General features: G+C 34.2%; 1 protein-coding gene across 3 annotated transcripts in view; it reads left to right on the forward strand.

Moving 5' to 3' along the window:
- SPAG16 (sperm associated antigen 16) overlaps positions 1 to 24037 on the forward strand; it is a 1175325-nt gene that overhangs the window by 14950 nt on the left and 1136338 nt on the right. For 2 of the 3 annotated variants that reach the window (XM_023220360.1, XM_023220353.2), the window contains 2 exons: positions 11924 to 12042; positions 19063 to 19200. In XM_023220360.1, coding sequence (XP_023076128.1) covers positions 11924 to 12042; positions 19063 to 19200 — 257 coding nt within the window. The remainder of the gene's footprint in view (positions 1 to 11923; positions 12043 to 19062; positions 19201 to 24037) is intronic. The other variant, XM_023220369.2, reaches the window with a different exon arrangement.

Genomic DNA, 24037 nt, shown 5'->3' on the forward strand with positions numbered 1-24037 from the left:
ACAGGTGCCCACCACCACGCCCAGCTAAAATTTTTTTGTATTTTTAGTAAAGATGGGGTTTCACCGTGTTAGCCAGGATGGTCTCGATCTCCTCACCTTGTGATCTGCCCGCCTTCACCTCCCAAAGTGCTGGGATTACGGGCGTGAGCCACTGCGCTGGGCCAAGTTCTTATGATTTCCTTTAAACATGGGTAGTATAGATTAAATATTTGAGAATTGATTGCATGGTTTGCTTTATAAATTTTAAATCGTGTATTTGATACTATCCGTTTTCTCGGTAGGTTCAATGATCTGAATTCTGAATTAAATATATTTTCATTATATTTAAAGTTATTCTTGAAAAATATTGAGAAGATAGGAAATGTTATTAATCTGTAACAGTTGTGTAGTTTGGTTATACTATCAGTTATTTCTTGAAATTGAAGCATTTTACAAGTATGAATACAAGTAAAGATAGGACTATGTATATGTTCCTCAGATTGTGTCTGTGTGTCTGTGTGTATTAGGGATATTTGTATGTAAATATATGAAAAGAAAGGTCCACTTACGTTTAAGCTGGGTCTCCCCTTCTAGACTCTGAGCCTTCTTATGAATGTATTTTTGCCTTTTTTTTTTTTTTTTTATAATTCTTTGGCCTCTTTGGTTATTGATATTTTATTCTGTTAATTTTCAAGGTGCAATCTCAGAGGTCCTTTATACTGCTATAATTTCGTAATGACTTCTAATTTTTATAAATGTAAAATTTTGATCAGTAACAAGACACCCAAGTCGTATAACTGTTCAATTCCCTGATGCTTTTCCTCCTCCTGCTGCCCCTTTTCCTCCTCTTCCTTCTCTTTTTCCTCCTCCTCCTTTTCTTCCTCTTCCTCCTCCTCTGAGAATTTAAGTAGAATTTATGGAATTTCTTTGGAATACTTAACTAGTTTTGGAGAAGACTAATTGATGACTAACCCAAGTGACAATGTTCTTTACCATATGTATCAATAGTTCTCGAAGTATGTGGGAGGTCTTTTGGGGTCCCCAGAACCCCTTTTAGGGAGTTTATGTTGTCTTTCATGTTCCAACTACTCACCTACTGGAGGATTCTCTTCATATAGCTCAACTGAGACAACGTATCACAACAGGTGAAATGTAGAAACAAATGTGGGGATCTAGCTGTTCCTCTAGACATTAAAAATATTTGTAAAAATTTGTAACAGTGCCACTCTTCTCATTAGTCCTTTTTCTGTTTTGGAAAATGTAGTTTTTATTTAAAAAATTCTGTCTGTGTTATCTGTGTAGAAGTTTTGTTATAGTTATTTTAAAGTAAATAAATGAATATTTTAAAATTTAATATCTAATATGTAATTCTTGATAGGTATAACTCAGATAAATAAGTGCTGTCTGGAGTACTCAATAATTTTTAATAGTATAAAAGTGTTGTGAGAACATAAAGTTTGAGACATTTTATAGAATTCTATTCTCAGAAATTTTCAAATATGTTAAGAATTAATATAAAATGTTTTCTTGCTCTTATGTTAATACACCAAAATATAGTCTAGGATTAATAAATTTGTATTCCTTTTATTTTGATCTTAATCTCACAAGGGATTAATATTAGGTTGGTGCAAAAGTAATTGCAGTTTTACCATTTTAATGGGAAAAAAACGCAATTACTTTTGCACCAACCTATACTATTATGTTAACTCTCACATATCATAATGTTAATGGATTGAATTTTGAAACAATTTTCATTAGACTCAATTGCTAGGTCGCAAGAAAAAGAGCTGTTTGTCATTATTGAATTTGCATTCTCTTCATGTACACACTTAATTTTAGTTAGAGACCCAGGCTCCTTGTACTCAAAGCCAGGTCTGCAGATGATCCAAGCCAATATATTTGACTTAATGTGAATTAAGGAGTTGATGAAATGAAGCACCAAATAAAGTAACATTTAAGTTTTAAGACCACTTGGATTTCATTGTTTATTTTTTTGGGTCTCACTGGTCAACTAAAGTTGTGAAGGGAACTCACAGTAAAACAGTTGAAAATTTGTCAAGATGCTTGATTTTAATATGTGGTTTAGCACTTCTTGCAATTCAACATTTAATTGATTCTTAAGTCTGGAAAGTTTTATGTCCTCAACATCTTTCATATCCTTCTCTTTACCTTCATCCTCACTTAGTCTGCCTTAAAGCTACCCTCTTTCTTCTCTCATCTGAACTACTGCATGCTGCTGGTACTATGCTTCCTTCTATTCCCACCTAAAAGATATGTCTAATGCAAATTTCAATTTATCTCCCCTCTCCATAGATTCCCAGTGTGTCTACCCTTCCACCTGCCTTTGCCGTCTTGATATGCTTCCTGTTTAGCTTTTCCAATTTATCTTTGGTCCTTTCTCCATAAGACCCTGAGCCTTAATGGATTGAATTGTCACCCTTGTTTTTGCCTCAGATGTTTTATTGCCTTGAATATTGGTTTATCTTTCTTTATCTGTTGTATTTCCTCATTGTCTGTAAAGTTCAACCTAACAGTCTCCTTAACAAAGCCTTCATTCACCTATCTAAGGCAAGGGAAATACTCTTCTCCATTGTGTATCACGTCACCTAGCAGATTTCTATTGTTGCAATCATAACACACTATAGAAACCTCTCTGTTAGGAAATGTCAGCTTTAGAATGTTCATAGAAAAAATGAAGCAATGTGCTAGAGCTACCATTATTTGTCCTCAACAGATTTTTGGGTCACGTGTGGCTACAGTAATGTTTGGTTGTTCAGCAGTTTGCAAAGTGAGACCATGTTTTGCTAGTTTGTAGATTGCTTGCTTTTTTGTGCTTATGTTGTGGTGTTTTGTTAACCTCATAATTAAGTTAAAAGCCATAATGAGAGTTGTATATAATGTATAATAGGGATAAAAGTGCAACTTAAAGTTTCTTATGCATACATAATGGTTGCATGTATGATATCTGTGGATACATAAGTATAATTCTGTCATCAAAATTTGTAACTAAAGAGCTTCTGTATTACAATGTTCTGTTTTTACTAAATGAGCCTTTGAATTTCTTGAGATAGAACTGTGTCTTATTCATATTTAATTCCCAGCACCTTTCATGGTACATGGGAGATGTCATGGTACATGGGAGATGGGTAGTATTGACTTTTTGGCAATAGAATAGAAGAATATTGATTCTTCTAATCCATGAACATGGACTGTCTTTCCATTTTGTTGTTTGTTTTTCAATTTCTTTCATCAATATATTATAGCTTTCGTTGTAGTGATATCTCACTTGATTGGTTAAGTAAACTCATAGGTATTTTATTTGTAGTTATTTGTAAATGTGATTTCTTTCTTCATTTCTTTATCAGATTATTAACTGTTGGCATGTAGAATGCTACTGATTTTGGTATGTTGATTTCATATTCTGCAGCTTTACTGAATTTATCAGTCCTAATTTTTTTTTGGTGAATACTTTAGGTTTTTTTCCAGTATAATATCATAGCATTTGCAAACAAGGATAATTTGACTTCTTCCTTTCTGATTTGGATGCCCTTTATTTCCTTCTTTTGTCAGATTACTTTACCTAGGACTTCCAATACTATGTTGAGTAATAGTGGTGACAATGGGCATCCTTGTTATGTTTCAGATCTTGAAGGAAAGGCTTTCAGGTTTTCCCCGTTCAGTGTGATACTACCTGTGGATCTGTCATATATGGGTTTTACTGTGTTGAGGTATGTTTCTTCTACCTTCATGTTTTTTGAGGGTTTCTATCATGAAGAGATGTTGAATTTTATCAAATGCTTTTTTCAGCAACAATGGAAAGAATAATATGATTTTTGATCTTCTTTCTTTTGTTATAATGTATCACATTGATAGAGTTGCATAAGTTGAACCATCCTTGCATTCCAAGGATGGATCCCACTTGGTCATGATGAATGACCTTTTTAATGTGTTGTTGAATTAAATTGGCTAATATGGTGTTGAGGATTTTTGCATCTGTGTTCATGAAGAATATTGGCCTGTAGTTTTCTTTTATCCACATGTCTTTGGCCTTGATATCAGGGTAATACTGGCCTCATAGAATGAACTTTGAATAATGCCCTTTTCTTCTGTTTCTTAGAATAGTTTGAGTAGGGGTGGAATTAGTTCTTTTTTAAATGTTTGATACAATTCAGCTGTGAAGCCATTGTGTCCTGAGCTTTCCTTTGCTGGGAGCCTTTTTATTATGGCATCAATCTTGTTACTTGTTATTGGTCTGTTTGGCTTTTGGATTTCTTCATGTTGCAACCATCGTAGGTTGTATGTGTCCAGGAGTTTATCCATTTCTTCTAGGCTTTCCAATTTACTGGCATGTATTTGCTCATTGTAGCCTCCAATGATCCTTTAAAATTTCTTTGGTATTGGTTGTGATGTCTCCTTTTTCCTCTTAATTGTATTTATTTGAGTCTACTTAAAAAAAGTTTTTTTTTGGCTAATATTTTGTCAATTTTGTTTATCTTTTCAAAAAACCAACATTTGTTTTATTGATCTTTTGTATTGTTAATTTTAATTTCATTTATTTCTGCTCTGATGTTTACTATTTTTCTTATATTTATTAGGTTTTATTTACTCTTGCTAGTTCTTTAAAATGACTCATTAGGTAATTTATTTAAAGTTGTTGTTTATTATTGATGTAGGCACTTGTAGAGAGCTGGCAAAGGGATCATGACAAACTCAACATTCCAATGGAGGGTATTTGATCAAACAACAAACTATTTGTCATGAATGCAGGATATGGGCAAACTTATGACTGTGCCTACCACCAGAAGGTTTGCTGAAAGCAATCAACTCCCTGGCACTGTGCTCCTTGAGGTTATCTACTGGGACATCTAGAGCCTATTGTTTGAAGAATGCAATCTTGCAAGCCTGCTGTAAATCAAACTGCTGACCAACAGTCACCCGACAGTCACCCTCTTCTCACTATCTCTTTTACCTAATAAATATGGAGGACTGAAAAAGCTCAGGGCCCTTGTTCACTAGAAGCATGGAGCCCCCTGACCCTTCTTCCAAATATACTCTTTTGTCTTCTTCTTTATTCCTGTGTTTGTCATCCTTTGTTCAGTCCCCCAAGGTCTATGCAGGTGGCAAAGTGGCGTCCATACAGGGACTTGAGGACATCAGCAGGCACTTACAGCTAAAAAAATTCCCTGTTAGTACTGCTTTCACTGTATTTCATAGGTTTTGGTATGTTGTGTTTCCACCATCATTTGTTTCAAGAAATTTTTCAATTTCCTCTTTGCTTTTCTCATTCAGGAGCATATTTAATTTCCATGTGTTTGTGTAGTTTCCAAAATTCCTCCTGTTATTGATTTTTAAATTGATTTTATTGTAGTCAGAAAAGATACTTGACATAATTTCAGGGTTTTAAAATTTTCTTATTTTTTAAGATTTGTTTTGTGGCCCAATATGCCAGGCCATATATATCCCAAGGATAGAGATAGTCTGTTCTTGAGAATGATGCATGTGATAAGGAGAAGAATGTGTATTCTGCAGTCACTGGAAGAAATGTTCTGTGAAATAGCTATTTGGTTCATTTGGTCTGTAGTGCAGATTAAGTCTAATGTGTCTTTGATGATTTTCTGTCTTGATGATCTGTCCAATGCTGAAAATGGGGTCTTCAAGTTTCCAGCTATTATTGTATTGAGGTCCATCTCTCTCTTTGGCTCTAATAGTATTTGCTTTATATATCTGGATGCTCCACAATTGGGTGCATATATATTTACAACTGTTATAATTTCTTGCTGAATTGGCCCCTTTATCATTATATAATGACTTTCTTGTCTTTTTTTGTAGTTTTTGTCTGAAATCTCTTTTGTCCAATATAAGTATAGCTACTCCTGCCCCTTTTTGGTTTTCATTTGCATGGAATACCTTTTCCATTCCTTTATTTTCAGTTGCTTATTTTCAGTTTTAGAGGTGCAGTGTGTTTCTTGTAGACAACAGATCATTAGGTCTTAATTTTTCATCCATTCAGTCACTCTATGTCTTTTTATTGGAGGTGGTTTTAGTCCATTTATATTCAGTGTTACTATTGATAAGTAAGGAGGAAGCACCTGCCATTTTGTTACTTGTTTTCTGATTGTTCTGTGGTCTTCTCTTTCTTCTTAATTCCTGTCTTCCATTTAGTGAAGGTTATTGGTGGTATGATTCAATTTCTTGCTTTTTATTTTTTGTGTATCTGTTGTATGTTTTTTGATTTGAGGTTACCATGAGGCTTGCAAATACTATTTGATAACTCATTATTTTAAGTTGATGACAACTTAGCATTGATTACATAAACAAACAAAAAAAGCAAAGAGAAAACTACTGAAAAGTCTCCACTTTAACTTAATCCTTCTACTTTTTAAGGTTTTATTATTTCTATTTATATCTTATTGCACTGCCTATATTTTGACGTTGTTGTACTTTTTATTTGATCAGTTCACCTTTTAGTCTCTCTATTAAGGTATGAGTAGTTTACATACCACCATTACAGTGTTATAATGTTCTGTGTTTGTGTGCTTACTATTACCAGTGAGTTTTGTACCTTCAGATGTTTTTTTTCTTGTTCATTAACATCCTTTTCTTCCAAACTGAAGAACTCCCTTTAGTATTTCTTGTAGGACAGGTCTGGTGTTGATGAAATACCTTCCCTTTTGTTTGCCTGGGAGAATCTTTATTTTTCCTTCATGGATATTTGAGGTTTGAAGGATAATTTCACTGGATATACTATTTTAGGATACAAGTTTTTTTTTTTTTTTTTTTTCATCATAACTTTAAACATGCCATACCATTGTCTCCTATCCTGTAAAGTTTCCACTGAAAAGTTTGCTGTCAGACATATTGGAGCTATATATGTTGTTTCTTTTCTCTTGCTGCTTTTAAGATCCTTTCTTTATTAGTGACCTTTGGGAATTTGATTATCAAATGCTTTGAAGTAGTCTTCTTTGGGTTAAATCTGCTTGGTTTTCTATAATCTTCTTGTACTTGAATACTGATATCTTTTCTAGGTTTGGTATGTTCTCTGATGTTATCCCTTTGAATAAACTTTCTACCCCTATGTCTTTCTCTACCTCCTGTTTGCCTCCTGTTTACCTCCCTCCCTCTTACTCCATCCCTGCCTCTACCTTCTCTTTAAGGCCAATAACTCTTAGATTTGCCCTTTTGAGGCTATTTTTTTAGATCTCTTAGGCATGTTTCATTCTGTTTTACTCTTTTTTCTTTCTCTGACTGTATTTTCAAATATGCCTGTCTTCAAGCCCACTAATACTTTCTTCTGCTTGATCAATTCTGTTAGAAGGAGGCTTTTATGCATTCTTCAGTTTGTCAGTTGAATTTTCAACTCCAGAATTTCTGCTTGATTCTTTTTAATTTTTTTGAGTCTCTTCATTAAATTTGTCTGATAGGATTATTAATTCCTTCTCTGTGGTATCTTGAATTTCTTTGAGTTTCCTCAAAACAACTATTTTGAATTATCTGTCTGAAAGGTTACACATCTCTGTCTCTCCACAATTGGTCTTTGGTACCTTATTTAGTTTGTTTGGTGAGGTCATGTTTTCCTGGATGGAAATGCTGTGGATGCTTGTGGATGTTCATCATTGTCTAGGTGTTGACGAGTTAGGTATTTTATTGTAGTCTTCACATTCGGGGCTATGTATCCTTCTTGGGAAGGCATTCCAGGTATTTGAGGGGACTTGGGTGTTGTGATCTAAGTTTTTGGTCACTGCTGCTGTATGTTCATTAGGGGGCACTCCAATCTCAGTAATGTTGTGGCTTTTGCAGTCTTTTAGAGGTACTGGCTAAGTTGCCTTGGATAAGATCAGGAAGAGTTCTCTAGAATACTAGGTACAGACTTTTCCTTTACTTCCCCCCAAACCATGGGTGTTTCCCTCTCTGTGTAGAGCTGCCTGGAGCTGGAGCAGGGTTGATAGAAGCCACCCCTGTGGTCACTACCACTGAGACTGTGCTGGGTCTGACCTGAAGCCAGCACAGCACTGAGTCTTCCCCAAAGCCCATTCACTGTAAATCACTGCCTGGGTAACACCTGTGTTCACTCAAGGCCCTAAGGCTCTACAATCAGCAGGTTGCCAGGGTTGTGTTCTTTCCTTCAGAGTGGCGAGTTTCACCCAGCCTAGGTGCATTCAGAGATGCTGTCTAGGAGCCAGTACCTGATTTGTTAATCTTAAGAGTCTACCTGGTGCTCTATTCTACTACAGCTGAGCTAGCTCCCAACCCTCAAGACAAAGTTCTTTCCACTCTCCCCTTTACACAATCAGGGAAGTCGACCACCAGCCTAGGCCCATTGCAGATACAGCCTGGCTACCACCAGTGTTCACTCAAGGGCCAAGGACTCTTCAGTCAGCTTGTGGTTGAAGCTGCCAAACCTGGAACTCTCCCTTCGGGGCAGTAGTCTGCCCTCTGGCCCAGGGCAGGTCCAGAAATTCCATTTGAATGCAAAAGCCTGGATTTGGGGACCTCAGAGGACCCGCTTGGTGTTCTACACAACTAGGGCCAAGCTGGTACTTAATCTGCAAGAGAAAGTCCCCTTTACTCTTTCATTTCTTTTTCTCAGGCAGAAAGAATCTCTTCCCATAGCCACCACACCTCTCTGTATGTGCTAGTTCACACCTGAAGCCAGCTTGTCTCTGAGTCTCATTCACGACCCACAGCAAGTAGTGCCTGGCTACTGATGCTGATTATATAGGACCCAAGGACTCTTTAGTCAACAGGTCATAAATCCTGCCAGGACTGGGTACTTCCTTTCAAGGCGGTGGGTTCTCTTTTGGCTCAGAGAGTTTCTAGAAATGTTGTCTGGGAGCTAGGGCCTAGAATGGAGGCCTCAGGACCCTGCTTGGTGCCCTACCCTACTGTTGCTGAGCTGGTATCTATATTGCAAGACAAAGTTCTCTTTACTCTTCTCTCCTCAAGTGGAAGGGAGGAGTCTCTCCTGGAGTTGTGAGCTGGACTGCCCGGCATCAGGGGAGGTGTGGCACAAGCCTCACTTGACTGCCCTGACTGTTATCTCATTAAGTCATGTGCTCCTTAAGTCCACTGGCTCTGAGCCCAGCATAGCATCAGAATTTCCCAAAGAATTACAGTCTTTCTAAAGAAAGACTGCCTTTCAAGTTTATTTAGTACCCCAGAACCCTTTAGCCTGTGGTGGTGAGGCTTTCTGGAACTCAGGTTCTGACTGCTGGGATGGGCAAGTCCCCTCTTGGCTAGGGCTGGTTTAAATGCTCCCTCTGTGGGTGATGGCTGAGTTCTGCCTGGTGTTGCTTTCTGCCATGATGATGCAGCACTATTTTCTAATGTAAAAGATTCCATAATGACTGAAGTCTTCCTCCCACAGGACAGAGATTTTCTCTCCATGCCACTTGGCCACTGCCAGGGTATGGGGGAGGTGTGGTGTCAGCAACTCCAAACTCGCTCTTCTGCCTTCTTCAGTGCCTCTTTCAGTGATATGAAGTTAAAGCCTGGTATCGTGTTTACTCACTTGATTTTTGGTTCTTATGAAGTTGCCTTTTTGTGTGAATAGTTCTTCAGTTTGGTGTTCCTGCAGGGTTAATGATCGGAGGCTTCTATTCAGCCATCTTGTACTGCCTCCTTCCAAATTATTCTGCTTGAACTTTATAAACGTAATTTTACACTCTAACCATTTGTCAGGATTTTCTGTAGCCCCCAAATTTGCCTCATCTCACCACTATTGTGAATATTATAGCAGCTATCAGTAATAAATATCAGTGTTGAATTATATATAGCACTTTTGGAAAGAATTTTTGGGGCAGCAAAGATCTTCTTTCTTCATTGGATTTCTGTGTAAACATTCTGTGCATTCTGTGTAACCTGTTATATAACCATTACCAGCTTGGGAAAGAGAAGGCAAAAGGAAAACTTGCTGCTGAGTTTCTGTAGGTGAGAATAGATCTGCTTATTCAAATGGTCAGCAAACAAATTAGTGACTTCTTGCCAATGCGAAGAAAATGACAGCACTCAAGAGATGATGCTTCTTTTTTTTTTAATTTTATTTTTATTGAGCAGCACTTCATTCTGTAAAATAGAATTAGTATTCCCTATTCCTTGGTATTTTTAGGAAACTACCAATTATTTGATTTATTTTGTATACTGACTTACATGATATGATAGTTTTTATGGCTGTACCAGTTTCATTTGTTGGTTGCTGAAATGTCTTCATTTTCTAGTTTTACATCTGCTAAGATGTTCTGTCAGAGTACTACGTACAGGTTGAGTATCTTTTATCCAAAAGGCTTGGGACCAGAGTGTTTCAGATTTTGGATTTTTTTTTTTCAGTTATTGGAATATTTGCAAATATGTATCAATGATAATGACATTTGGAAAATATGGTTTAGTGTTATTCAAGTGCAAAGCTTGAGGATAGCCACCTGGGAAACACAGTCTCCAATAGAATGAGTGAGCATTCCAAAGTGGGTAAGTTAAGTTTTCACTTATATAGGCAGAAACAGAAGTTAACAGGGTTGCAACAGTTTCCATACAAGGTTATTAGGTAGTTTGTAATGATTTGATTGATTACAGCTTGCTGCATTCCAAGAAAGATTGCTTCGACATTTTGCAAGGAAGGGCAGTGTTCTAAAGGGGTCTGATCTCTGGTAGTATTCCATCTTTCCTAATCATTTTTAGGACAATAATGAAGACATTTAATCTATAATCAAAGAAGCAGAAGTCGCAGCTGCATGATGTGTGGCTCAGACCACATAGTCCCATTCCTCTCAAGCCTTAACAAATACAAAGTTCCAAAAGCTTTAGGTTTGGATTATTTAGTTTCACATATACACTAAGATCTCTTGGGACTGGGACCCAGTTCTAAACATGAAATTCATTTATGTTTCATATACACCTTTTACACATAGCCTGAAGGTAATTTTATACAGTATTTTAAATAATTTTGTGTATAAAACAAAGTCTGTATTAAGTACTTGCATGTGGAAATTTTTACCTGTGGTGTCACGTTGGTGCTTCAAAATTTGTGGCTATTGGAGCATTTCAGATTTTGGATTTTCGGATTAGGGATTGCTCAACTTGTACTTTAGGTTTTGAGGGCCATAAAGACTCTGTGGCAGCTAGTCAACTGTCTCATGTAGTGCAAATGCATCCAAACATAATATGTAAACAAATTGGCATGGGCATGCTGTGCTCTAACAAACTATTTATAAGAACTGTTAAGCTAACTCCTGATCTAGTTGATAGACTTACTTATTTCCATATGGAATAGTAGTGTAAGCTCCTTTTGTCAGTAATTATTTCCTCCATAGTGTTTCTAAAAGTCATGGTACTAAAATTATTATATTTCTTTTTAAATGGTAATTAAAAGGATTAAAAGGTCCATGCATTCTTTTTTCTTTTTTTTGGTTAACATGCTATGTGCTATTGAAAGGGCAAACCTACCTTCTTACTATCCTTTAGGCAATCCAGTCACACTCCTGCTGCTGGGCCTTTGCACTTACTGATGCAGATACAAACCAGAACATCAGACATTCTGCCTCTTTGTCTAGATTTATGCTAAGATAACAGTTTTATCAGTGACATCTTCACCACCCTAAATACGTAGCAACCCAGCGTCACATGAATACTTGTCCTACACCTGGTTCTATCTTAAATCCTCTACTTTCTCCCCACCCCAAGGTACTTAGTATCATCTGTCATAGTATATGTTTTTTATTTAGTTATTCATATTCTGTCTCCATCCACTTGACTAATAGATATGAGGACAGAGATTTGTTTGCTTTCATCTGCTTTATCCCCAGTAGTTAAAATATTAATGGTTCCTGGCATATAACAGTTAACAAACGTTAAAAAAAAATGAATGGATGAATGAATGAGTTGAAGTCTTATCTATATCGTTAATTAATGCTTTGGTGTTTTCAAAATAAATAAATGCACATTTAAATTTCAGGAACGGAAAACAGTTCTTCCTTCAAAGCCTGCAGTACCTGAAGTAATAGAAGACTTTCTCTGCAATTTCTTGATCAAAATGGGAATGACCAGAACTCTTGATTGCTTTCAGTCTGAATGGTAAACAATTATGTAGATAAATAGGTCTCTTAAAATTCTAACATTTAACTTGTATACTTTTAAGTGTCTTAACTTTGAAATGACTCAGCCTATGAAAAATGACTAGAAACTTTTCCCATCTCCAGCCCTGAAACCACAACACACACACACACACACACAAACCAGAATAGCAATTACAAAGAAATTTTTATTAAACATCTTTCCCAAATATTTCAGTTTAAGTGATTTTCAAAAAAATCAAGAAACTTGAATATCTCCTGGAGTTATAAAACACAAAGATATTTTATGAAAACATTTCCTAGTATTTTCGTATAATTATTGAGAGTATTTCCTGTATTTAGACATTATACTAAACAGTACTGCTTTACTTCCTTGTTTTATTTATAGTGTAATGGCTTGTCTTTTTCTACTCACATAGCTGATTAATTATATTTCTATGAATATTCTTCATTTAGAAGTAAGTGGAATTGTAGTTTGAATATCACTTAAACACAAGATTTTCTTGTTATAATTGAAAATTTTAATAACTAGTTATGAAAATCAGGTATACCTTTTATACCTTTATTCCTTTATACAATAATAATATCACCAGGCATATTTTCCATTTCCTGACATTGTTTAAATAAATTTATTAAATGATTAGATACAAAAATATATTTGAACTTTAATAGCTATTGCATATTCTAGAAAAGGGGATTAATATATCTAAGGATGTTTATAATTAGGACTAATTCCCAATTTTAAATAAATTTGCAATGTATGGATAATTTGCAATTTTTACTCATCCAGCTGTGGTATAAATTTTTATTTTTTGCTTTTTTTGGTTCTTCTGATAACATTCTCATAAGAGCAATCAGTTTCATTATTTTAAATTGCACATCTAACATTAATAAATTTATGAGAATTATTTTTCATTAATACAGTCTAAGAAAAACAAAGTTCAGTGGAAGAAAAATAATGCTGCTTCTTTTAAATTTAGAAATTGTGTGAATTATTTTAAATAGTTGTTAATAAAAATATCCCTAAGATATATAATTACAAATGTTCTAGAAAATGTATTTTTTGTAAAAGTAAGTAGATGATTAATTTGCAGTGCTAATAAAGTGAAAGATTAATATGATTCATTTAACTTTCTTCCAACAATGTGTGTTAGGACATGTGATGCTTATATGTTAGGCCAGTGCAAAGTGTAAAATGATTTTCTTAGAATAGTGCGGATCCAAGTATACTGTTAACAATCCGGTGACTATTGTCATATTTTCCTTTTAGATTTAGCAATTTGAATTGATGAGATGAAACTTCAGGAAACTAAGATTAGTGTTAGTATTAGGATTTAAAGTCCTCCCAAGCTAGGCATACTAGTCATAAGATACAATTGGTATAACGTATCTCTTTATGAGTTTAGAATATTGTGGTTCAGGTAATTTTATCCTTATCCCTAGCTGCCAGTTTGCAATGAGATTACATTGTATTGAATACCTTATTTCATATGAAACATTTTTTATTTTGATTAGAAAACTTTATTCTACATAGTAAAATTATAGGAAAATTAAATGTATTATTTTTTATCATTTTTACCACAGGAAAAAACACTTAGAATATGTAATTGCTATGAATTCACTTAATCTTTCAAAACATGACCAAACAAGGATTTTCCTTTGTTAGTTTGTTAAAATAAGCAAACAAACAAAACACTGGGCAGTAAAATTTAACATAGGTTCTTTCACTCCTCAAGCAGAAAATGCAATGAATCCTTTAAATCCAGGGTTAGAAAACTAAGATCCTTGGGCCAAATCTGGCCTGCCTCCTGATTTTTAAAATAAAATCTTATTGAAACACAGACATGACCTTTCTTTAGGTATTGTATATGGCTACTTTCACTCTGTGAAAGCAAAGTTAATTAGTCACAACAGGGGTGATGTGGCCTGTAAAGATAGTTTTGCAAATTCTAAAATATTTATTCTCTGACCCTTTACAGAAAAGAGTTGCCAGAACGTAGCAGGACTTTGTTCTATGAACCACTAAAAATTTCCATTGCAGGTTTAGTCAATGCTTCAATTCTATTTGTATGCCTATTTTAGAATTATCAATGGACAACAATAATTTCTCAGGGGGGAAAAATTAAAGAAGAAATTAAAATGGAGAAAATATGGTAATCTAATTTCAGTACCCGTACCTGAGCATATGTCATCCGTCTTCCTACACTGACTGTTCCCCTATTAACATTGTCAGAGCTACTCACCCTAAAGATACATTCCTACTCTTTTTTTTGCCTTTCACTACCACTTCTTTTTAAACCGTTTTTCCCTTTTCAGCCAATGTTTTGAAAACAAAGTTTAAATTTTTTTTTCTTTCTTCACCTTTTTACTTCCTATTCAACGCTTGGTTCTCTCTAGAGAGTTTGGCCTATTTGCACCATTTCACTGAAGGTAGGGTGGTAATGAAAATGCTATCAAAAGTAATAGTACAATTATTTATGACAATTACTAATTTAATTTTTTTGTAATAATGGAAGAGTTTGCAAATTAAGAGTATATTTCATTAATTTGCATGAAATAAATTTTACAGCTTTTAGACAATAAAATTTGTCATAACATTTAATCACTTAAATGTGAGCAGTACAGTTACAACTTTCTGGGGATGGTTAAGTTTTAAAGCCAGAGCCTAGAATTAAAATTACCCTTGATATAGCCCTTATGTTGCCCAAGTATGTACAGGAAATATGTGTGGTGTTGTGTATACATTAATGACTCCCAGTGAACACTACGCAAATATTTGTTCCTTTGTAATTTAATCTTATTGCTGTTTCTTCAGTTGGTGAGGTCTTGGCTTCTAGTTATATGTCCCATAAGAATATTTTTTCCCCAGTCATTATTAAGCTAAACACAGGAATGTAGTGACTCTTCTACATAACATAAAAGTTAGCAAAAGCTAATTTTTGCTGTGTTACATTATGATAAATTTGACCACTGTAAATACATCTGCACAGATTTATGTACTATGATATTAAGAAGGCAACCTTTTAGGTGAGTAATTAAAATTTTTAAAACAAAATTAATATCATGTTTATTAAATATGAGGGATTTAAAAATATTTAAGAGGGTGAAGGCTTAGGCTTATCACTCAGAAATGTACTTTGTATCATTTTTATTGATATAGTATATTCTCATGCATTATTTCATTTACTTCTCCCAACAACTGTATCGAGCAGGTAGCCACAGCAATATTTCTATTTTAGGGATGAGGAAAGGGGATAGGGAGATTAGGAAGTCTCCTCAGTGAGTGTCACCAAGTCATAGGCAGTAAGTGGCAGAGTCAACCTAGGGACATACTGATCTTAAAGACCAGTCTCCTAACCACAAGGCTATATTGTGCAATTATACAAGAGAATTTTGGAAAAAATTAATAAAGGTGCCTTTTGGTTTGGCTGGATACTAAAAGGACTTAAGAAAATACTAATTTAGAATCCAAATTTGTGCCTATTTTCTATATTGATTTGAGGAATCATGGGGCCAGTAATAAACATTTCAACTGTGCTATATTTTTCCTGAGAGGGACTGTCTGGTTCTAAGTGATAATCACGACATTGCTGGGGATTCTAACATCCTCAGTTTGTACAGTAATTAAAACAATTTTGTCTATGTTGGTAATATATTTCCCTAAATCTTTATGAAAACATGGAGGAAAAGTTCTCATTATAGGCTTCTTATAAGGAGATTATAATCTAGATGACCTTTCCCCTATCTTTTACCTTCTATGCCTTGGGTGCCACCATGAGGGAAAAATAATCCTTATTCTTCTGACACCATTTATATGTTTACTGGAATTCTGTCGTAATATTCATCATTTATGGCATTGGGTCTTAAATGCATTTGGTATGTAGACAAAATTTTATGAAATTTCTATGCACTTTCTCCCTGAAATTCATATGTATTCTCCATCTCTACGTAATTCTAAGTAGTTTATGGATCTCCTGGTAAATATTAAGAGCATTAATGCAATTTTATTAGTGATAATTTATTGGCAATTTCATTGAGAGCAAATTGTATTTCAAATCTCTAATAGTTATGGCAGTCTTTTTTCCCACCTGAACACTTTTCAGTCTTACTTTAAGAGTGAGTGAAAAAGAAGAAAGAAATAAAAAGTCAGGATATTTCTTAAAACAAAACAACAGATACATGCAAACTGAAGCAAACCACAAAAATATTATGTATGAGAATTCAGATTTTATTGAGAAGTATACTTCTGTAGTTTGTGCATTAAGATTCCTAATTACTTGTATTATTATCTAAAAATGAGCCTAAAGTCATCTTTCATATTTTTATATGGATGGTAGAAAATTTACCTGATAATTTTTGAATATCCTGAGATATATACTATGTAATAAATGTATTTGGATTTGTGCTTCTTTTATCACATATTATTTTATTTATAGTGTTTAATTTAGAGGAAAAACTATTAAATCACGTTTTTCCTCATAGAAAATTTCTCTAGTGGTTTTCCCACATTAAAAATAAAGCAAGGTGCTGAAAATCAATTTTATGGTCAGAAAAAGCTTATGGTCTAATACTTAATCAATCCCTATGTCTTCTCTTCTGAGGTAAGTATAAATCACATTCCTAGTACTTACTGAATTTATGATTCAATTGATTACTTACTGAATTTATGATTCAGTTGATTTCCTGTTTTATAAATTGTGGCAAATATGATGGAATATTGATTCTATTATCTTAATCTTCAGGATATTCTATGGGGGAGTCCTCTTGCTCTTTTTTTCAGAAAAAATCATAAAGTATATAACACAAAATATGTGACTTTATAAATATGTAACATTATTAAATTATGATTTATAACATGAACCTACTGATAATTTATAATTTTAGCTCTAATATTTAGCCCATCTAGAGCAAGTTTTGTAGGGATTTATTAATAACGTTATTACTTGAAATATTTTTCTATGCTCAAATTGTTTTTTTAACTTTATTGATTTCCATACACAGTGATTAAAATTGTAATTATTTACAATCTACAATTGATTCTCTGACGTTGCTTCTTATTTCACTGAGAAAATAGAAGTTCCGTCTCTCCTACCTCCCTCTTTACCACCCCACTGCTTCTGGCCTCCAGTGTTCTCTTCTCTCGCAGACTCTAATGTTACCTGAAGCCAGCTCTCATCTTGTCTGCTTGATACCAGCCCCTCTCACTGACTTAAGGATACTACTCTTGTAATCATCCCTCTTTTACCTCTATTGTCAGTTTTTTCCCTCTTTGCTGGGTCATTCCCATAAGCATACAGATGTATAATAATATCTCACATTTTAAAAAAGGAAGAGAAGAACCACCCTAGATTTCATATCTTCTTCTAAGTTTATCTTGATTCCCTATGCTCTGCTTTAGAGCATATCTCCTTGAAAAAAGTTTGTTGCCACTTCCTCATTTCCTAGTCTCTCAGTCGTTCTCTCAGTTTGTCTTTTGTCCCCATGACTCTATTGAAAACTTCCTTTTTTTTTTTCAGTAGTGACGTTCACAGTGCCAACTTCAGTGATTGATTCTCAGTATTCTTTTCAGACTCCTGGCAGCATTGGTCACTGTTGTTCATTTCTTCCTTTTTAGAACACTTTCTTCACTTGCTCCCGGGCACAACTCTCAGATTCTCCCTCTATTTCACAGGCCTCTCTTGCTTAGTCTTTTTTGGTAGTGTTTTCTTTTCCCCTCACCTTGGAAGCAGTGTAGTGTTTATGGCTCACTCCTAGGATCTCTTCATTTCTTTCTTTCTTTACTTTCATTTCTCACTGCCTAGCTGGTCTCTTTCAGTCTCATGACTTTAAATAGTATCTGTAATGTTGATTACCAAATTTAAATTGCCCACCCTTTTTTCCTGAACTCTGAACATGTATACTCAACATTTATCTTCACTTACATGTCTGCTAGGCATGTTACATTTAACACGAATGGAAACAATCCCTTAATTACTCCAACCACTCTGCTCCTCCTGCATTTGTCCTCACTTAGTAAATAAATGGCTATCTGTTGCTCAGCCAAAAACCCTGGAGTCGCACTTGCCTTCTCTCATTTACCAACACCTGACAGTTGATCCATCAGATAGTCCTGCTGGCCCCACCTTGACAGCATTTCTAGAAGGTACTTCTCATAATCTCCAGTGCTACCAACTTTCTTCAAGCCACCATGTTCTCTCCTTGACTATTGCAATAGCCTGCTAACTGGTCTCTCTGATTCTATGCTTGCTAGACTAATCCCTTTAAAACATAAATCTGGTCAGTGTCACTTGTCTCAAAACCTTCCTATGGTTTACTTCTGATTCAGAGTAAAATTCCTTTCCTCACCATGGCTCCCTGCTGTTTTCCTGACTCATCTTTCACCACTCTCTCCTTGGTCACTTAGTTGGCTTCAGTTCCAGGCACTCCAGGTACCCTGGCTGTTTGTTGTTTCTTGTAGTTGCCAAACACTTCCTTGGTTCAGGGCCATTGCATTTACTTTTCCATCTGGCCCAGCTGCTTCTCTCCCAACTATCCACATAATACAGCCCCTCATTTCCTTTAGATCTCTGTTCAGATATCACTTTGTCAGTCATGTTTGTCATTCATGCCCACCCTATGTAAAACAGCACAAGCACTGCCATCAGTGTTTCCACCTCACTCTTCCTGTATCTTTTTGCCATCTTATTTAACTTCATAGAACTCATCACCCTCACCACTAGAATGGAAACTCCATGAAATAGGGACTTAGACATTTTTGTCAATTTCGCTGTTGTCTAGACCAGTGCCTGGAACATAGGAGATGTTCTGTTATTATATTTTATATACCATGATGGTATTGGTACTTAGAAGTCATATTTTATTCTAAAATATATTATGAATGTTGGACATTTTAACTTATAAATGTAACACTGCAAGTAATTACTATAATACTCCCTGAGACTTAACTTTTTGAATTGTACATAAATTAAGCCAATTTGGCAGAAAGAAATGACATAAACCCTTTTGTTTGATTTTATCCTAGGTATGAGTTAATACAGAAAGGAGTGACTGAACTTAGAACTGTTGGGAATGTTCCAGATGTCTACACCCAGATTATGCTTTTGGAAAATGAGAACAAAAATTTAAAGAAAGATTTGAAGCACTACAAACAAGCAGCTGAGTATGTTACTTTTTAAATGACGTTTTCTTGTTTTTCTTTTGGACTAAATAAAAGAGTTGAATGAAGTTGATTATGTGTAATGTACCAGAGCCTTAATTTTGGAAAACTGGATTTTTCTAGTTGTAAAAAATGTGAGAGGCTTCACTAACAAATTAATTAAACAGATGATCAGAACTATCACAATTGTAACTTACCAACAAGAAGGGAATGCAGGGAGTTGTTTAGGAGATGGTACATTTGTTATATAACATTCACTTCCTTATGTATTTGATAGTCTTTTCATGGTTTATAACATTTTATCCTGTAAAGAGATTAATTTCTGACATAATAATTAAATTTATAGAAAGCCGAGAGGAAAATGCTAGTTTATTCCTACTAGAGGAATTTCGGTATTTGAAAATTCTCCAGAAGGAATAATATAAACTATGGACTTTGAGTGACAATGATATGTAGGTTCATCAGTTGTTAACAAATGTATCTGTCTGTTGTGGCTGTTGATAATGGGGAAGGCTGTGCGTGTGTGGGAGTAGGAGGTGTATGGGACATCTCTGTATCTTCTAATCAATTTTGCTATGAACTTAAGACTGCTCTAAAAATAAAGTTTATTAAAAAAATAAAGAGAATTATCTATACTGTTTTCCATACAGGTTGAACTAATTTACATTCCCACCAACCATGTATGAGTGTTCTCTTTTCTCCACATTCTCACCAACATCTGTTATTTTTGACTTTTTAATAATAGCTGTTCTGGCTGGTGAAAGATGCTATCTCTTTGTGGTTTTGACTTCAGTCCAGCAATTCCACTACTGGGTATCTACCCAGTTGTATAAAAATTCCACCCACACTCTTACATTTATTGCAGCACTATTGACAGTAACAAAGTCATGGAATCAACCTAAGTGTCCATCAGCAGATGATGGGATAAAAAATGTGGCATTTATATACAATGGAATACTTACTATTCAGCCATAAAAATGAATGAAATCAGGCCTTTTGAAGCAACATGGATGGAACTCGAGGCCATCACCCTTAGTGAAACGACTCAGAAGCAGAAAGTCAAAAACCACATATTCTCACTTATAAGTAGGAGCTAAGCAATGAGTACATATGGACATACAGAATGGAATAATAGATACTGGAAACTCTAAAAGGTGGGAGAGATGGAGGAAAGTAAAGGATGGGTAAAATATCCACTGCTTGGGTGATTGGTACACCAGATGCCCAGATTCATCACTATGTAATATATCCATGTAAAACAACTGCACTTTTACCCCTAAGTCTATAAAAATAAAAATATTTTTAAGAGAAAACATAAACTATCCATAATTTCACCACCCAGGGCCAGCCACTTACCATTTTGTTGAATAACAGCCTTGACTTTCCTCAATGCATATATATTAATACATATTTATGAGTAACTTTTAAATATAAACTGCACTAATACCATATTTTGTAAGTTCCTTTTTCATTCAAGAGTACATGATTAATATATTTTATGAAAATAAATTTTATTCTAACTTAGAATTACTGAAAGGAAACCTTTGTTTAGTAATTTCCTGGCATAAATTTATTCATGGAAGAGAAGCCAAATCTCTCCACACCCTTCTTTCTACAATTGATGGAAGGCATGCAATTCCTGGTGAACAATTTTAGGTAAACAGCCAGTGTTATTCTGACAAGGAATATGTGAATGCATTAATTTGGGGTGAATCTCATCTGAGGCAATGTTATATGGAAAAATCAATGCCCAGATGTGAAGCAGAGTTCATGTTTTATTTATTCATTTTTATTAAATATAGTTAAAAAGAGGGCCTTTCTCACTTAAAGAGGCATATTAAAACCAAAATTAGATTAATAGAATTACCATATAGGAACATAATATTAAGATTTTTGATAAATTTAAAGAAACATGACTTTTCATTGTGAAGCAGAGAAAACATTTAAAATAAGCTCTTACTTGTGAAAGATGGCAGTAAATAATTTGTATGATATCATTTATTCAAGTGTTGTCCGTACTTGTAGAAATGTTTTTGCAAGGTATATGAATTTTGTATTATCTATGGATGTAATGTACCATTTAGAATTTTATATTTTACATTAGAAGTGTATGATGATTCTGAAGAATATATTACTAGAACCAGTGTTCTCTCTATTCTTCATTCCATTTCTCAAAAGTGTTTTGTACTATTTGCCCTGATGCTCACTATGATTTTGTATATTCATCTAATGGATTCACTGGGAATTTGATACAGCATATTTCTCACAGTGCTGCCTGACACACTTTCAGTTCTTGATCTCCTTTGAATTATTGCTTGAGTTTGCTAATTTTCTGTTAAATAGATCAATGCAGCCTCTTTATGCCATAAGTTTAGCTCCAGTGACATTGAATAGCCATTGTTAAGTACTGGTCGTTTATTGAATATTATGTTTAATAGCAATAATATAAAATAACATATTACTCATGCAGATTATTAACTTAATGTTAAAAGAAGCCAGGATTAAAATGTATCACTCAAATAAAACATCTTGTCTCACTAAAATATCAGATTATTGTTTTAATTTTAACAGTTTGTGACTGTTTCTCAAATCTATCTCATTCAATAGAACTTAAAATCTAAAAAGTTAGACAAGGAACATTTGTGTTTGCTTTACTTGACATGGAAGATTTGAAAGGAAGCTGCTTGATCCTTAGATGCTTAATCTTTATTTTGTAGAGTGGATATTAAGCATGGTGTGCTTTCACAGCACATTTTTGTAAAATGCTTCCTTATAACCTGGTTCTACTGATACATTCTTAGAAAATGCAGAATGAAGTTTTGTTCCATTTTGTCAGTAGTTTCTTTGTTATACTTAATACTTGTACATACATTTATACATATGATAATTGTACATGTGATATTTTGATACATATGTATCAAATACATTTGTACATATGGTAATTGTACATGTGTTATTTTGGTTACATATAATGTGTAGTAATCAAATCAAGAGTATTTAGGATATCTATCACCTCAAACATGATTTTTTTGTGTGTGTTGGAAACATTTTAAATCTAACTATTTTGAAATAGATGATAAATTATCGTTAACTGTAGTCACCCTACTGTGATGTTGAACACTAGAACTTAACTCTTCTATCTAACTATGTTTGTATCCATTAACCAATTTCTCTTTATCTCCCCTTTCCACCCTACATCCCCGCATACTTCCCAGCCTCTGATAATTATCACTCTCCCTGCTACCTCCATGAGATCAACTATTTTAGCTCCCATGTGAGTAAGGACACGCAATATTTGTCTTTCTGTGCCTGGCTTATTTCACTTAACATAATGATCTCCAGTTCCATCTATGTTCCTGCAAATTATAGGGTTTCATTCTGTTTTTAAAAAATGGTTTAATAACATTCCATTGTGTATATGTGCCACATTTGATTTATTTATTCTTCTGTTGATGGATACTTAGGTTGATTCCACATTCTGGGCTATTGTGAATAATGCTGCAATGAAGTTTTGAAAGAAATTTTCCAACTACGTCTGTCATGCTACCAGCCTGCCCCAAATGGTAGTGTTTAATCATCTAGGTTTTTCAATTTGACTTCTGAGGATAATATTCAAATAGCAGTTAGTGACAAACATGAGATTCCCTTTATTGAACTTGAGCTAATGTTTATATTTTTAGGATTAGGATATTTCTTAAGGCAAAATAATTGTAGATATAAAATACTTTTCTAATAATAATTTTTAATACACAAAAAAGTCAGGTTGCAGATATATATTATTCTTGATTGTACTAATAGCATTTAGTGATGTATCTAGAAAAATCAAATAAATGATACAGCTATAAAATTAATATTTATCTGGGGGAAAGTTGCCATGGAAAGAGTACTGATCTTAAAGTTCAAATACCTCGCTTCTAATACTCTGTTACTTATTAACTCAGTTTACTGAATTACTCCCAGTTTTCTTATTGTTAACCTGGGAATCATTTTGCATAATGTTGTTAATTTCTATGGAATAATGTGATAATTAAATGAGACAAGCCATGTTAAAGAGCTTTGTAAATCACAAAGTGCTTTGAAATGTCAGCTATTATCAATAACTATAAACGCTGTCATCTCTAGGTTTTTATTAATCACATCATTAGTATAGTTTAAATTCAGGAACGATGAAGCATGAAGAAAGAAATGAAAGGAGAAAATATTTCACACTAAAATATCATTTGAATTGCCATAATTAAAGCAGGCAATTGTCATTTTCTCTCTTGTCAACATTACCAATTTTTGACTACAGGTTTTTTCTGTACTATCTATAAATATAGATTGTCTATCTTCAAAATATAAAGCTGGGAAAATAATTATTGAGAACATTTCTGTATAGATGTTTTTATGGAGAAAATGATCTTATTAAAAATTTATAGTTCCATTGGAAGTACAAGTATTTCCCATACTGGATATTGAAGAAGAATGTTTTTCTCAGAAAGGGAGAACATAAATTTTCTATTGAAATATAGACCTATTGTTATTTAAATGCAGAAATCTAAAGTTGCATTTAAAGCAGGTGACCACAGTTGCAGAGATTTGGTGGTTGAATGAAGATTATAAAACATCATTTAGAATTATGTCTTTCACAGTTTAGACACTATATTCATAAACCTTGTTTTATTCGGTAGTTGTCATGCCAAAAGATTTACTTTGGTCTGAAGTTTATAAGTAACTATTATGAGTTTTATTAATTACAACCTTTTTGCTTGATCTTCTTGCCTATTTTAACTAGCATTTTATGTCTTCTTCCCATAGTGTAGACAATGCAAAAAAAAAAAAAAAAACTCCTTTGGATGAT

The sequence above is a fragment of the Piliocolobus tephrosceles genome, chromosome 11 (assembly GCF_002776525.5).
Source record: "Piliocolobus tephrosceles isolate RC106 chromosome 11, ASM277652v3, whole genome shotgun sequence".
NCBI classification, from domain to species: Eukaryota; Metazoa; Chordata; class Mammalia; order Primates; family Cercopithecidae; genus Piliocolobus; species Piliocolobus tephrosceles.